The sequence below is a fragment of the Gamsiella multidivaricata genome (genome assembly GCF_025024155.1).
Source record: "Gamsiella multidivaricata strain RSA 2152 chromosome Unknown BC939scaffold_12, whole genome shotgun sequence".
In the NCBI taxonomy this organism is placed as follows: Eukaryota; Fungi; Mortierellomycota; class Mortierellomycetes; order Mortierellales; family Mortierellaceae; genus Gamsiella; species Gamsiella multidivaricata.
This window is the reverse complement of record NW_026251720.1, coordinates 222,167-235,212: the sequence shown is the minus strand read 5'-3', so window position 1 is coordinate 235,212 and position 13,046 is coordinate 222,167. Positions and strand designations below refer to the sequence as shown.

Here is a 13,046-nt window from a genome sequence, read left to right as displayed (position 1 = left end):
TGATAATAACGGCGCGAGGTTCATTTCTAGCTTGATGAGCCTGACGCTGTGCTGCGGTATGGGGTGCTGCTGGGGACCTGGATCTGGAATTGGCAGGCTTTTTCGGGAGCTTCTGCAATGTCCTCTTCTGAGAGTTTTTTGGGGCCTTCCTGCTCTTGCTGTTGCTGCTTCTGCTGGTTATGTTGTTTTTGATGCTCCTTCTGCTTCTGCTGTTCTTGCTCCGAATGTCTTTGCTGTTGCTGCTCTTTCATATGGGTGTCGATGTGAGTCCTATCAAATGTATGGTTAAATGGCAGGCTGTGGTTGCTGTAATTTTCGAGTCTGTTACGATAGAAGTTTTCCTGCTGTTGAGAGCGGACGAATTTAAGATGCAGGTCCAAGACGAGTACTGGCCAGATGAAACGCACCTTGTGGGACGAAGGGAGATAAGATGGCAAATGAAGAGGTAAAGATGGTATGAGAGTAGGTACAGGGAGGAACAAGAAGGATATAGGAGTGAGCAAAGGGTCTGAATGCAAAGAGGAGGGCACCTGGCGCGATGCACAACCACAGGTACAAATGCGTGCGAATACTTGAACCCTGTCCTCTTGGGATAACTACGCATGGGTGCTTGCCGCTTTTGGAAAGAGGAGGGCCGCATTTGTAGGCATGCTGTGATTGGCTGCCATCAGTTCCCGCTCACTCAGACCCCTCTGGGCTTCTTAGTCGCTGCAGCATCGTTTCTCCATCCCCCACTCTCCTCTCCTTCTCCATACACATCCCCATCCTCACTCATCATCATGAAAGCCTTCTCCACCCTCATCGCTGGCGCTCTCTTCTTGGCTGCACAGGTCGTCGCCTATGACACCCCTACAGAGCTCATCATCAGTAAGGGCACCCCGGCGCGTCTCCGCTGTCCGCGTTAGATAGGAAAAAGATCCCCTTTTCACTACTATCCTCAACTCTAGCATTCTTCCCTGCCCTCCTGGGCTTTATTCCCATCTTGCTGTGCTAATGTACTTGCTTCTGCTGCTCTTCTGGGCTTTAATATGATCTTACTGTACTAATATACCTGCCTCCATTTCCATGGGTTCCAACTCTCCCTTATCCTTTTCTCTCCTCATCTTGTATGTGGTGCCGAACACATGTACAGATGTCATTAGCAAGCCCGAGGGCTGCAAGAACCTTTCCAAGGCTGGGTAAGCGAGGCACTCAATGGACGTGGATACGAAGGATACAACCGATGGGAAAAAATCAGACTGTGTTCTCACCCACGCAAACTTTTTTTTATATAGTGACAAGTTGTCGATGCACTACACCGGAACTCTTCACAAGACCGGTGCCAAGTTTGACTCGAGCGTTGATCGTGGTCGCAGCTTTGACTTTACCCTTGGTAAGTAGAAATCGAAACTGACATTAAAAACACATCGCTGCAATTATCTTTCTCACAGTTCGAAATTTTGTTTATTAAAAAAAAAATAGGCATTGGCCAGGTTATCAAGGGATGGGACCAGGGATTGGTTGGAATGTGCGTCGGTGAAAAGAGAAAGCTGACAATCCCACCCAACATGGCGTATGGCAGCCGCGCGATGGGCGCCGCTATTCCTGCCAACTCTGCTTTGGTGTTTGATGTCGAGCTGTTGAGGATCAATGGCAAGGACGAGCTCTAGAGCAGGGTTATCGAAGTCAAAGGAAGACGAAGATAAAAATGTCTCATTAAAATAAAAACGTACATTCATTAACCAGTGCATTGCTGCTGACAGACTTTAATCAATGGAGCCATCCTCTTCACCAGAATGGTTGGTACGGCAGAAAGATTAAACGAAATGAATGTGATGGGCAAGTGTAGAGGCTCCATGGTCCGTACCTTATCATGGACCTCTCGACGGATGGCAAAGGCAGGAAACCACTATTTGCGGCCATGGTCCGGAATATCCGTACCATAAGATGCTATGATTGAACGCTCCACAGTGCCGCCATCGAAAAAGAACCACCTTAACGATGCGACAACAGCACTGTAAGTATGGCACCCAAGCGCGCACACGGCGACCATGGGCCGAGTAGATGCGCGCGTTATCGATGCAAACTGACGCGACAGAAACATGTACCAGCACTGCAGATAAGGCATCGCTATGATTCGATCTCAAGCTTGTTCACTAATTCTTATCCTCCCCCCCTTTTTTTTTTTGCGTATTCCATGGTTCAAAAGGACTGTTTACAATAACCGAGCTCACAGTTGCACATTAAGGACAATAAAGTCCTGTATTTATGATGTAAAGTAATTCAAAAATGAATGGCGATAATGGGAGGAATAATACAAGTACAACAAAACTATGGAACATGATGAGTAATAGAACAAAAAAAAAGACTACCGGCGCATGTTACTATCAAAATGTCAGTCAATCATTCAACTATCGCTCATGATCTTTTGAAGACGCGCTTGCGCTTGAGGTGACATTCCGTCCATTTGTGAAGACTGCTGCTGATGGAGAAGGGCACTGCGCTGGCTGGCCAAGGACATGGCTCGCTTCTGCTGCTGCTGTAGCGTGGACTGGTAGTGATCGTCACTGAGTCCAGAGATACTGCTAATGCTCTGCTGGCGTGGGAACGTTGAAGCATCCGCAGGCCCTCGTGGTGATAGATGATATCGGCTCTCTGCATTCGATAGTCCGCCATGATGGCTATTGCTCGAAGCTAGAGATTGACCATCTACTCGCGAAGAAGACGAGGGCGACGAGTTGGGCGACGGTATCACGGGTGTGGTCATCATCATGTCCTGGTGGTGCTGGGCGGACTGTCGCTGGCCGTGCTTGGCATGTCCGTGGTGCTCCTGGTACATTGATTGTTGCTGCTGTCGCTGAGCCCCAAACTGTGGCCGCCGCTGTGCAAACAGTGGGATTTGACTCTCACTGAATGCCTCGCTCTCAGTTCCATCAGAATACTCTCCATGACGTTGCTGCTGCTGATGCTGCTGCTGGATATGGTCCAGGTACTGTTCCTGTTGTCCACCCTGTGAGAATTGCTCCAGCTGCTGATGCAACGGTTGAAGCTGATCCTGACGGCCTCGCAGTTGTTGTAATCGTACTGCATAAGTTCCATTCCTGGTTCTTTGCGGAAGCTGATCAAGACTGGCACTTCCCCAACCACCAATACTCTCATCCTCCGAGAAGACCTTGTCATGAACGTATCGACCGGATCGCTGGATAATACCTCCTTGCCGGAGGGGCGACGAAGGTATCCTCAGCCCTGAGAAACTGTGCTGTTCCTGCTGAGACAAGGGTCGGCGACTGCCATGGACAGCCCGTGGATGACCGGCTGATGAGAACTCGACCGACGCCGACATTACGTCGTCCTGGGCATCCTGTATAGACTGGTACTGGCGGTCGAGAAACTGATGCTGTCTTACGCTATACCCCAGTCCCTGTGACTGATCCTCATACTGGGACTGCAGCTCCATGCCGTTCTCGAAAGGTGATTGACCCATGTTCGTTTCCAATTCTAGGTTTGCCTGACCGAACGTAGGAGATCGGGGACTCATTTGGGAGTACCGTGCCATGATATTGCGCACGCTGGCTTGTCGTCTCATCAACTGAGCAGAAGCATCTGTCGTAGAGTATTCAGGGCCTGGCGATTGGATGAGCTGATACGGAGCCGCATGCAGGGCGCGCGGCGACTCCACTGTGAGCTGAGTGTCCTGCAATGCGGGCGCGTAGACCTGACGCCGTTGACCTACGCCTTGAGTGTTCTCCTGCGGCGGCGACGATTCCCGACTCGAGATCCCTCCTTGATGTGGATATTTCGAAGGACCTACAGCGTTGTAAGAAGACCGTTGATCTTGACTAAAATCAGAGCTATAGCCCTGGCTCAGACTTGCTCTCATGCGAGCCTCCGTAGGTATGCTAGAGGAAATTGAGCTATTCCTAGTCCAATAGCCCGAAGAAGACATGGCATTCGGAGTTATAGAGCCGGCAGAGTCATAATTGTGGAGTACCACAGCTGACAGGGGTCGTGTTGGATATGGAGCGTTTTGGTCGAATCCTCCATGTGCTCCCAGCTCAGTCCCAACCATTCCCAATGACATGCGCTGTCCATGGCCAAACACCTGCAAACCCGTAGATAGCCTGGGAGAGTACGGCCTATCCATAGCCATGCCGCCTGCTGTATTGTCAGAGAGTGTAAGAGACCGATCGGCCTCAGATTGCATGCTTGCCATAGCTAGCAAGGACTCTGTCAAGCTTCGGATTTGCTCATCGCATGCGCGCTGCAGAGAGGTCATGGAAGATGATTCAACAGGCGACACGTCCGCTTTGATCCAGGTGCGAATGGTCTGGTTCATGCTGACGGCGTTTGCAACGACCTTGCCCATCGCTTGAGCGGCCTGATTGGCATGCGTGCTTCTCGTACTTGACATGGCTTTTTCAAAGGTCTTGAACGCCTCCTGGAGTAGTGCTACATGCTGTGTCGTGGGTTGCTGTGCTGTCCGCGTAGGGCTATCGACTTTGGTCGAAGATTCCAAGCGTCCATTTCCGTTAGATGGTGTTGCAGAGAGCAGATTCCTGGTCTGCTTCCTTGATATCGAGGATGAAGAAACCATAGGAGACCTCAAAAGGTTGCTGGATGTATCAGAGGATATTCCTGACCCACGCTGCTTCTGGGTGATTTGCTTCAGTTTGTCGGATTGGCTTGATGAGGATTGGTCCTGAAGGACGGTTTTTCCCAGATGTCGCTGGGTTGGAGCTTGAGGATCCTGAACGTGAAGACCCGAGAGCGAGCGGTCGATGCGCTCCATTTCCAGTTCCTGGACACGGGCTTTCAAGGCCTTGAGCTCGCTCACCAGTACGCCACCATCCTCGGTCGCACATTGGGCTCTGTCCTTTCGTGAGGCTGCATCCTGCTCATCCTCCGATGTCAATGGGATCTGCTGGCTCTTAAAGGAGCCTGAGTTGCGCTTTCGGATGTTGGTTGGTTGAGAGGCGGCCGTAGTATGGTTGCGCTCTGGCTGCGACGCTCTGGTGCTAATTTTGGGGACTGATGAACGGTCTGTTCCGGATTGGCCAAAGGATCTCCTCTTGACCTTGACTGCTGTGTTGCTGTTGCTGTTGCTGATCGGTGGTAGTTCCCGCGGTGCAAATCTCTCACTCTGACCTGCGGAGACTCGACTGGGCGAGGATGACAATCCTTGGCTGGCGGAGGTTGTGGATAGGGCTCTCCTTGTGCTACTTGCCCCAATATTATTACTGCTGTTGTTGTTGATGCTTGTGTTGCTACTGTTATAGTTAGTGCTCATGTTGGACGAGGGTCCTTTCCTGCCGTTAATTTTGTCCAATGCACGCGCCCTCATGCTCTTGATCGTATCGGTGCTGTCATCAGCCTCGTGAGCTGCTCCCGGGGACGTGGCAAATAGGCCTGACGCAACAGGTGAAGATGTTGTAGCCTTTTGGACCGAAGAAGTGGAAGATGCAGGTGCCAGAAGGGGGCGGGTACCTACTCCACGCTGCTCCAATCGCTGCTGTTGCTGTTGATGGCTGGCTGAGAGTGCAGCTGCTACCACGGCCTGGACGGGTTCGTCGTCGTCGCCTTCATCAGCCTCGGAGGCAGCGGAGTACTCGGAGCTATATGTGTCTGCGGTTGGGAGGTAGCGCCAATTGAGCTCGGCATCGCCGTTGATGGCCAGTTGGGGATGGTTCCGTGGATTGCTGATGTTCATGGTGTTACTGTTCCTGCTGCTGTACTGACTGTGGGTGTTGGCCATGATATCTTTAGGGCGGGACATGTTTGCATCGCGTGGGTGTATGGAGGTGATGGTCGGCGAAGGAGAGGAGGAACGAGCGAGTTCGAGTTCCTATTCTTATAGGTCCTGTCTCAAGGTAATATAAAGAGACAGGAGAGTGTGATTCCTCATTAGCATACGGACGGATAGTGCTCAAAGAGACACACACATATATACACACATGTCACCCATTGGGTCCTCGCTGTCTGTTTTGCCATTGAGCTGGGGAGAGGATGGGAATGTCGGGGAAGGAGATGAGCTTTGTTTTCATACCTGTATGGCTGGCTGTGTTGAGTGCAAATATGTGGTTTTCGGTGTCAATTTGTATATGCAGTATGCAGTTTCAAGTGTGCAATATGGAGCTTGATGGTAATAACGCAGAGACAAAACGACAAGGAGGCGGAGGCAAAAGACGGAGAGAAACGATAAAAGGGTGCAAAGAGTGGCTGCAGGGACTGGGATGGATGAAGAAGAAAAAGAGATTCTGAATGAGAAGGAGGGCGATGAAAGTGCGTCAAGGGGCGGAGGTGAAGGTGAAGGTGAACGAAGAGCCAAAAAAAAAAAAAAAGGTGGCGAGCAAAAGGAGGGTGACAAACATTTTAATCAAAATGAGGCCCCAACTTGAGAGTTAATGGTGATGTTGAATGATGATGCTGAATGATGATGCTGCCAATATACAATATGCTATTTTAACGTTCGTGTTCATATCCAAGAAAGTATAGCACTATGCCATGGAGCATCACCAACATCAATCATGTAAGCAGCTCTTTGCTTCCCCCACTATATCTAGACCGCTCCACTTTGCTTTGCTTCGTTCCATCGACTCATCGACGTAGGACCCACACAAACTCCCATCCACAACAATACTCGTCCTGTGGAAGAGACTTTTTGCACACTAGCTGAAACTCCTTACTGTACCTACAACAGGTGTTAATATTTTCGTTGCTTGGGTTGCGCTGGCACGCTACAGTGATGAAAACTAGTTTCCATTGACACTGCAGCTTAAACGAAGCCCAAAGCTTTAACTAGTCATCAGATATCATTCGTCCTCTTCATCATCCTCAGCGTCCAAGCGCAGCAGCTCAACAAGGTCCTCCACTGCCACGTCTTCCAGCGTGATGCCGAGCCGTTTCTCTTCCTCCTGTTGAGTTCCCTTGATTCTCTGATACGACCACTTCCACGAGACGTCCGACTTTAGTCTTATTTCACCCGGTAGCCCAATCTGTGGATTAAGACGCTGCACTTGGATTCCAAATACCCCCGACACCTTCTTGCCCACCGAACTACCAAAATGGTGAGCAGATACCTCGCCTTTAACGTGCACAGGGATTTGTGCAGTTGCTTCCAACGGCACGGTGACATATCCGCCTGCAACACCTTCTTTAAGCACCACTCTCTTGAACTCGGCCATACAGAGAGTCTGGATCCCGATGACAAGGTAGCAAGGCGCTTTATGCAACACCATGTCGTTGATCCACCTTTTGGCCTCATCGGAGCTGAAGACGCGGCGGAACACATCCACCGAGTCCTTCAAGGTATTGTACTCGAGTGATTTGGCCCTGATGGAAAGCATGTTGGCTCTGCGGCCTCTGAGTTTAGCGCCCAGGAGCCTTGTCAGTCCGATGTCGAACCAGCCGCTCATGTCCACCGAGACGATGGCTTCATAGTTCTCTTCCGGGTCCGCGGTGCTGATATCGTTTTCACCCACCCGAGCACAGCCGCCTCTGAATGTGTCAGTGTTGGGGACAAGAGGGTTGCGGAGAAGTTGGCCGATGGAAACGAGGTTTTTTGGGAAGAGCTTGGGCAGGAGGACACTGTCGGGAGCTACCATTGTTCGTGGATTGCAGGAGAAATAAAGAAGGCAGGCAAGTTGTGAGAAACGCCGAGAACCTCGTCTATTGCGGGTGCATGCGACCAGCTGGGGGGTAACACATTTCCCATTTCATTGCATCTTTGTGCTACGAACATAGCCATGAGCATATGACAGGTTTCTCGATATCTCGATGCCTTTAGTTGTCATTCGCAATTTTCTTGGATAAACTGGTTATAGCCTTTCTTTCCAAGATGACAGACGTACAAGATGACAGACGTACAAGATGACAGCGACTGGGAAACTGTCTCAGATAATTCGAATGGTAATGCATCGAATAAACCCATATCTCTGGGCTGTCGCGTTCCACGACTCTGCATCATCACTGCATAGCCATTCCCCTGCCTCTGTACAGCCCGGCTTTGCCTCTGGGCACAGTTGGTTGATGCTTGCCAAGATCCTGCTTGGCTACACCATTCCCCACACATCCCTCATAGACCGGTACCTAGAAACTTGAATATACACTTCTGCTTGCCTTGACACCCTGCCTGCACTTGATTCCTCTCTTACTCCACCCCCATGCCTTGCTTGGAAAAGGTCTTCTGCCTGGGTTCTCAACATGGACGCACTGAAGAGCATGCTTGGAAAAATCTATAGCAGCGCAGCGAATATCCTCAGGACGATGCTTGAGCTCCTCGAGGGAGCATCCAAATCCGACGACCACCAAGTTTCTCGTTCACAGGTGATGCAAGCCGCGAAACTGATGTTAGCCTACTGCCTCGAACCAGGGCCTGAACGCAACGAATCCCTGGAACATCTTGCATCGCGGTGTTACGACCAGTTCCACGCTGTGAATGACTGGCAGTCCCTAGAGGACGCCTTAAAATACCTGGGGGAGGCACTCGAGGCGATTGAGGATGATGTCGACTACGCCCGCTTGGCGGTGATCTACTCGAAATGCCTCCAAGCTCGGTATATGCGTGGCAGGAATAAGACGGACCTCGAGAATGCCATTGACTGGGCCGAAAAGTCGACAGATTTGACTCGAAAGTTGCTGAAAGAGGGCGCCACGATCGAGGCCTTAGTTCGGGCGCTTGGAAACCTTTGGCACTGCCTGTTCACAAAGGTCCACCAGCTGGACGAGGCTACGGATGAGGATTTCGAAAAGATGATGGCTGCTGCGCAGGAGGCTGCCGATGTCGCGGCCGACAGTAGTCTCACAGGTGAAATCTTAATCGCAACCAAGAGCGATCTAGGGATGGGCTATCAGCTTCGATGGGAACAAGGGGATGACAAAAGAGAGTACAGTGACCTTGATCGGTCCTTACAACTCGGCTGGGAAGTAGTCGACATGACGAGAAGTCTAAGTTCAGAATCAAACACCTCCGACGCACTGGTGACGGTATTGAGCAACCTCTCGTTCCGCTTACAGACGGCCTACCTCTGCTATGTCAGCGATGGCTCCCTCCCGCAGAAGGTGGACGTACCTAGCGGACAACACCTCCTTGACCAGGCAGTTGATCTCCTCGCTGAATCAACCATCATCCCAGGGGCAACGCTGCTTTCGGCTCCCACCAACACCCTAGCTTTTGTTTTGGATATCAAGAACTTCCTTCATGAATTCAGGGACAGTATTCTCGGAAGGTCCAGTATATGTCTTGACCGAAGCGTTTACAACCTCGAACAGCTTTGCATGGTGGCCTCCGAAGAGGATCGAAAGAATAACCTGAGCTCCTTTTACGGAATCAGCAGGTATGCAGCAGCGGCACACTTGCATCTGCATAGAAGTCCCTTCGCAGCCCTTCAGATTCTCGAGAAGGGCCGGGGAATCGCCAATGCAATTCTTCAGGAAGAGAGCGTGGACAAGCGAGCTCTCGCGGATGTGACTCCTGACCTTGCAAGACGCTATATTGATGCACTGCAAGCGCTGAAGAACAATCGCTTCAAAAATGCCCCGTACCATGAAAGAAGAGAGCCGTATGGAATTATTTCGGAGGCACGTAAGGAGCTGTTTGCTATGCCCGGTGCCTTCCGTCCTCCGAGGGACCTGAGTTTTGAGGAGATGATATCTCTAGCTGAGAAGGAGGATATTGTCGTGGTTAACATCACAGATCTGCGGAGTGATGCCATCATCATACGCCGACGTTCAATTCACAATGTTCACCTTCCGAACCTGGATGAGGATGCCCTTTCGGAGAAGAGCTGGGAGATTCAAGCTCGATTGGCAAAGGAATCGGGCCAAGAAGACGTCTTTCCCGAACTGCACAGGCTGCTGACAGAATTTCTTCGCGATTTGTGGAAGAACCTTGTGCAACCGGTGATGGATTTCTTGGGCTACACATCTTCACCGGCATCACGACAAGAGTAGCCACACGTCCGCTGGATACCCACCGGCGTTTTGTGTCTCTACCCCATTCACGCAGCTGGTCTGGGCCTCCACAAGACTTCAAACACAATGGACAGGGTCATCTCAACATATGCAACTAGCCTGTCTAGCCTCTACCACATCAAGCAGCGGAAGGAGAGGCTGGGCGAGGCAACGAAACAGCTTGGGAATGATCACGCGTCTGGCCCGGGAAATCCAATTGCCTTGGTCTTTTCCATGCCAGAGACACCGGAGCAAGGATCTCTGAAACAGTCTCCGGAGGAGGTGGCGGCAATAACGACAGTGTTCCCGTCCTCTCAAATCCTTACTGGTTCAACAACTCAGGACGTCTTGTCTGCATTGGCAACTCAGCCCGAGATCGTTCACTTCTCCTGCCACGGGCTCGTCGACTATAACTTCCCCACACAGAGCCTGCTGCTTACTTCAGACTGGGAAACCGATCCCCTCACCACAGCCTGCCTCCAAGCTCTCAACTCCAGGCCTTCCAAGCCGCATTCGGGATCTCGCTTAGTCTTTCTCTCCGTATGCTTCACAGCGAACGGAGGCGTCGAAAACCAGCAAGACGAAAGCATCCACTTGGCCAGTTCGGTGCGGCATACTGGCTTTTCGAACGTGGTGGGGTCGACGTGGTTTGTAGAGCAAGGTGCTGCACTTGCAGTGGTAGAAAGGTTCTATGAGATACTTGGGAGGACGGTTCAAGGAGGCCACATCGACGGAAGGCAAGTTGCGGAGGCGCTGCATTTCGCTGTTCTGGAATTTCGAAATATGACGAAGTCAGAGGGAAATAGGAGTCGGGGAGACCCGGTGAATTGGGCCCCGTTTTTGGGCCTCGGCGCCCAATTAAATCAGTTCCCAAACTTTTCCCTTGCTGAAACCTCCCCCCCCCACACACACACACACGCACACACACGCATGGAAGGAATACTGTAGCCGATCTCAATCTGAGTATGTCGTCACATCCTTCATTCTTGTAAATAGTACTTGCTCTCTTTCTTTCTATTTTTTAAAGGAACAAGGCCCTTTCTCGAGACTCCGATCCAAAAGATCTCATCATTAGTGTGCGAAACCCCTATGTAGTCAGTGTTCATAGACTATGGCTCACCCCTGCCCCTTCTCTCTTCGCTGGCAATTGGAACGCGTCGTATTTAAAGTAAGCTTATTTTGATTAGAGTTTTCGTCGCCGCGTAGAAACTTTATTGAGTAGCATATTCATAAACTGCACATTTTTACACGATATAGAGCTGCAACACCGTAACAGCTTCACCTCCACGAAAGCCACCTCTCGCGCACGCTTCTCCTTCAACTATAAAGGTCGTCCCCCTCCTCCATCTTCTTCTCCAGCTCATCCTCCTCAAGCTCATCCTTTACCTTCTCCTTCTCCTGCTCAGCACCCCACCTTCTCCAGACCTCATCCACCACTTTCCAGTACTCCGGATGCTTCGCGTACTCCCTTAAAGGATCACAGGCCCACGCCGTAAACTCTGGTATGTGTTCTTTCAGATACTCCAACGCCCCTTCCTTCACTTTCTCGGACGCGCTTCCAAACTTAAATAATATATCCCCAACATTATCTCCGTCCAAGGTCATCAGGACCTTCTTCTCACAATACGCCTTCAGGTCCTCGAGCCCAAACCAACTCGCGGCAATGAGTAGATCCGGCCAAAGAACCTCTGGGCATTCGAATCGGTAGCGTGTACGACTATCCCATCGACGGATGTCATACCATTGGCTTGTCTGACCTTGCGGCCGCTGTGTCTGTGGGAGCACTGGTGATGTGCGTAGATCAAAGGTCGTGATAATAAAATCGGCAGGATCGACGCGTCGATGGATCCCACCCGTGTACATGTACCAGAGTACAGTGCAGAGTGCTTGAAGTGAGCAATCCTTGTGGGCCTCAAGATTGACTCTGTTGAACCCATATTTACCGTTGTACCTGGTCAAAAGATCCGTGCCCGTACCGGCGGCAGTTACAGGAGCTGCAGCAGTAGGAGCAGGAGCGATCGGGGCTGAGGTGAAAGCGAGTCGCGACAAGAGGTCCAAGCAGGAGCCGACAAGATCATCGCCACCTTTTACAAGCTCCATCTCAACATCAGAAACGGAATTGTTGGCCCCATTCGCGTCCTTGGCAATCTCCATGGTCGCCGGGATCATTCTGTTTCCCGACCGCACCACGCTCCTGACATGAAAAGTCTCATTCGGCGGGAACCTCTCCCTCATATAAATAGTCGCGGTCCTCCTTCTGACGGAGCTGTCGATCATTGTCTTCCAAACTCTGTGGCGCGAGAGGATCTCTCGGTTGGCGGAGACCATTGCGAAAGAGGAGTATTGCTCTGTGGGTACTTTCAAGATCAGGTCCACGTTAGAGGCGTCTTGGTTCTGGAGGAGGGAGAGCATGAAGGCAGGATTATGGCAGTTCAGAGACGGGGTGAGGACTGGGCCAATGGTTACATCGATCGTCGAGAGGACGATGTCGAAGATGAATTTGGTCTCGCCACGGACTTTGTTCTCACAGATCATTGCTAGTCATTTTTTCAATGTTCAAATTTCTCAGGCCAATCTTCTGGGTATTGCATTTTCTTTGCATGTCCAGTAAAGCCAATAAATAAATAAATAAAAGAAAAAAGAAAAATCTGCTTGATCGTTACCTTGAATAGTATGCTCTGCTAACAAGGCACCATTCCGAATAGGCACGAACGTGAACGCACCTCGGTTCATTCGTGGGATGACATACATTCGTCTGAACTCCTCTATACCCTCGGCGGTTTGACCAGGGAACCAACGAATGCCGACCACCAACAAATTGGACATGCGCCTCATAGTGACATTCCAGTAGGATAAATCAGGCTTGGACTGCACGGCTCCACTGGTCGCGATTGCGTTGTTCGGGTGCGTTGTTGAGGGTGTTTGGGGAAGTGCAGCGATAGACAGGTCGACGCTGAGGGTCAGCTCCCGAATATTCGGCTCCTGCTGAGGAGACATCGAAGGACGTTCTTGGTTCAGTCTATGTGTGTATGTGTGTGTATGTGTGTGTGTATGTGCGTGAATGTGCGTATGCGAGTAAGTGGGTAGGTGAGTGAGCAAGTGAGAGGAAGAAAGACTGT

The 13,046-nt window shown here is 50.9% G+C and overlaps 6 protein-coding genes across 6 annotated transcripts; 3 read left to right on the top strand and 3 right to left on the bottom strand.

The window, feature by feature from the left end:
• The first annotated feature begins 695 nt into the window (after positions 1–695).
• BC939DRAFT_442350 (peptidyl-prolyl cis-trans isomerase FKBP2-like protein) lies at positions 696–1,744 on the top strand. The gene is made up of 4 exons (XM_051554373.1): positions 696–867; positions 1,133–1,178; positions 1,275–1,372; positions 1,462–1,744. The coding sequence occupies exons 1-4, from the start codon at positions 780–782 to the stop codon at positions 1,647–1,649; spliced, it is 420 nt and encodes a 139-aa protein (XP_051415301.1). The 5' UTR covers positions 696–779; the 3' UTR covers positions 1,650–1,744.
• Positions 1,745–2,215: 471 nt separating this feature from the next.
• BC939DRAFT_38912 (uncharacterized protein) lies at positions 2,216–6,008 on the bottom strand. Its single transcript, XM_051551876.1, has 2 exons — positions 5,931–6,008; positions 2,216–5,836 (listed from the first exon to the last, which is right to left on the bottom strand). The coding sequence occupies exon 2, from the start codon at positions 5,750–5,752 to the stop codon at positions 2,387–2,389; it is 3,366 nt and encodes a 1,121-aa protein (XP_051415300.1). The 5' UTR covers positions 5,753–5,836; positions 5,931–6,008; the 3' UTR covers positions 2,216–2,386.
• Positions 6,009–6,491: 483 nt separating this feature from the next.
• On the bottom strand, positions 6,492–7,823 carry BC939DRAFT_442345 (uncharacterized protein). The gene is made up of 2 exons (XM_051554372.1): positions 6,815–7,823; positions 6,492–6,663 (listed from the first exon to the last, which is right to left on the bottom strand). The coding sequence occupies exons 1-2, from the start codon at positions 7,578–7,580 to the stop codon at positions 6,659–6,661; spliced, it is 771 nt and encodes a 256-aa protein (XP_051415299.1). The 5' UTR covers positions 7,581–7,823; the 3' UTR covers positions 6,492–6,658.
• Positions 7,824–8,178: 355 nt separating this feature from the next.
• On the top strand, positions 8,179–9,927 carry BC939DRAFT_500392 (uncharacterized protein; the record flags this gene model as incomplete). The annotated part of the gene is made up of 1 exon (XM_051560039.1): positions 8,179–9,927. One exon carries the CDS (start codon positions 8,179–8,181, stop codon positions 9,925–9,927), a length of 1,749 nt encoding a protein of 582 aa, XP_051415298.1.
• BC939DRAFT_526391 (CHAT domain-containing protein) lies at positions 9,642–11,200 on the top strand (the record flags this gene model as incomplete). Its single annotated transcript, XM_051561363.1, has 2 exons — positions 9,642–10,613; positions 11,185–11,200. Exons 1-2 carry the CDS (start codon positions 10,015–10,017, stop codon positions 11,198–11,200), a joined length of 615 nt encoding a protein of 204 aa, XP_051415297.1. The 5' UTR covers positions 9,642–10,014.
• A 17-nt stretch (positions 11,201–11,217) lies between these two features.
• BC939DRAFT_442337 (uncharacterized protein) lies at positions 11,218–12,310 on the bottom strand. Its single transcript, XM_051554371.1, has 2 exons — positions 11,528–12,310; positions 11,218–11,429 (listed from the first exon to the last, which is right to left on the bottom strand). The coding sequence occupies exons 1-2, from the start codon at positions 12,253–12,255 to the stop codon at positions 11,405–11,407; spliced, it is 753 nt and encodes a 250-aa protein (XP_051415296.1). The 5' UTR covers positions 12,256–12,310; the 3' UTR covers positions 11,218–11,404.
• Between the last annotated feature and the right edge of the window lie 736 nt (positions 12,311–13,046).

What these genes read in the sequence shown, in the direction of transcription:
- BC939DRAFT_38912 (XM_051551876.1), bottom strand. Translation starts at nt 5,752, where the DNA reads ATGTCCCGCCCTAAAGATATCATGGCCAACACCCACAGTCAGTACAGC.
- BC939DRAFT_442345 (XM_051554372.1), bottom strand. Translation starts at nt 7,580, where the DNA reads ATGGTAGCTCCCGACAGTGTCCTCCTGCCCAAGCTCTTCCCAAAAAAC.
- BC939DRAFT_442337 (XM_051554371.1), bottom strand. Translation starts at nt 12,255, where the DNA reads ATGGTCTCCGCCAACCGAGAGATCCTCTCGCGCCACAGAGTTTGGAAG. An exon ending in GAGAAGAAGGTCCTGATGAC is followed by an intron (nt 11,430 to 11,527) that starts CTTGGACGGAGA and finishes AAGAACACATAC; the next exon opens with CAGAGTTTACGGCGTGGGCC.
- BC939DRAFT_442350 (XM_051554373.1), top strand. Translation starts at nt 780, where the DNA reads ATGAAAGCCTTCTCCACCCTCATCGCTGGCGCTCTCTTCTTGGCTGCA. An exon ending in CCCTACAGAGCTCATCATCA is followed by an intron (nt 868 to 1,132) that starts GTAAGGGCACCC and finishes ACACATGTACAG; the next exon opens with ATGTCATTAGCAAGCCCGAG. An exon ending in CAGCTTTGACTTTACCCTTG is followed by an intron (nt 1,373 to 1,461) that starts GTAAGTAGAAAT and finishes AAAAAAAAATAG; the next exon opens with GCATTGGCCAGGTTATCAAG.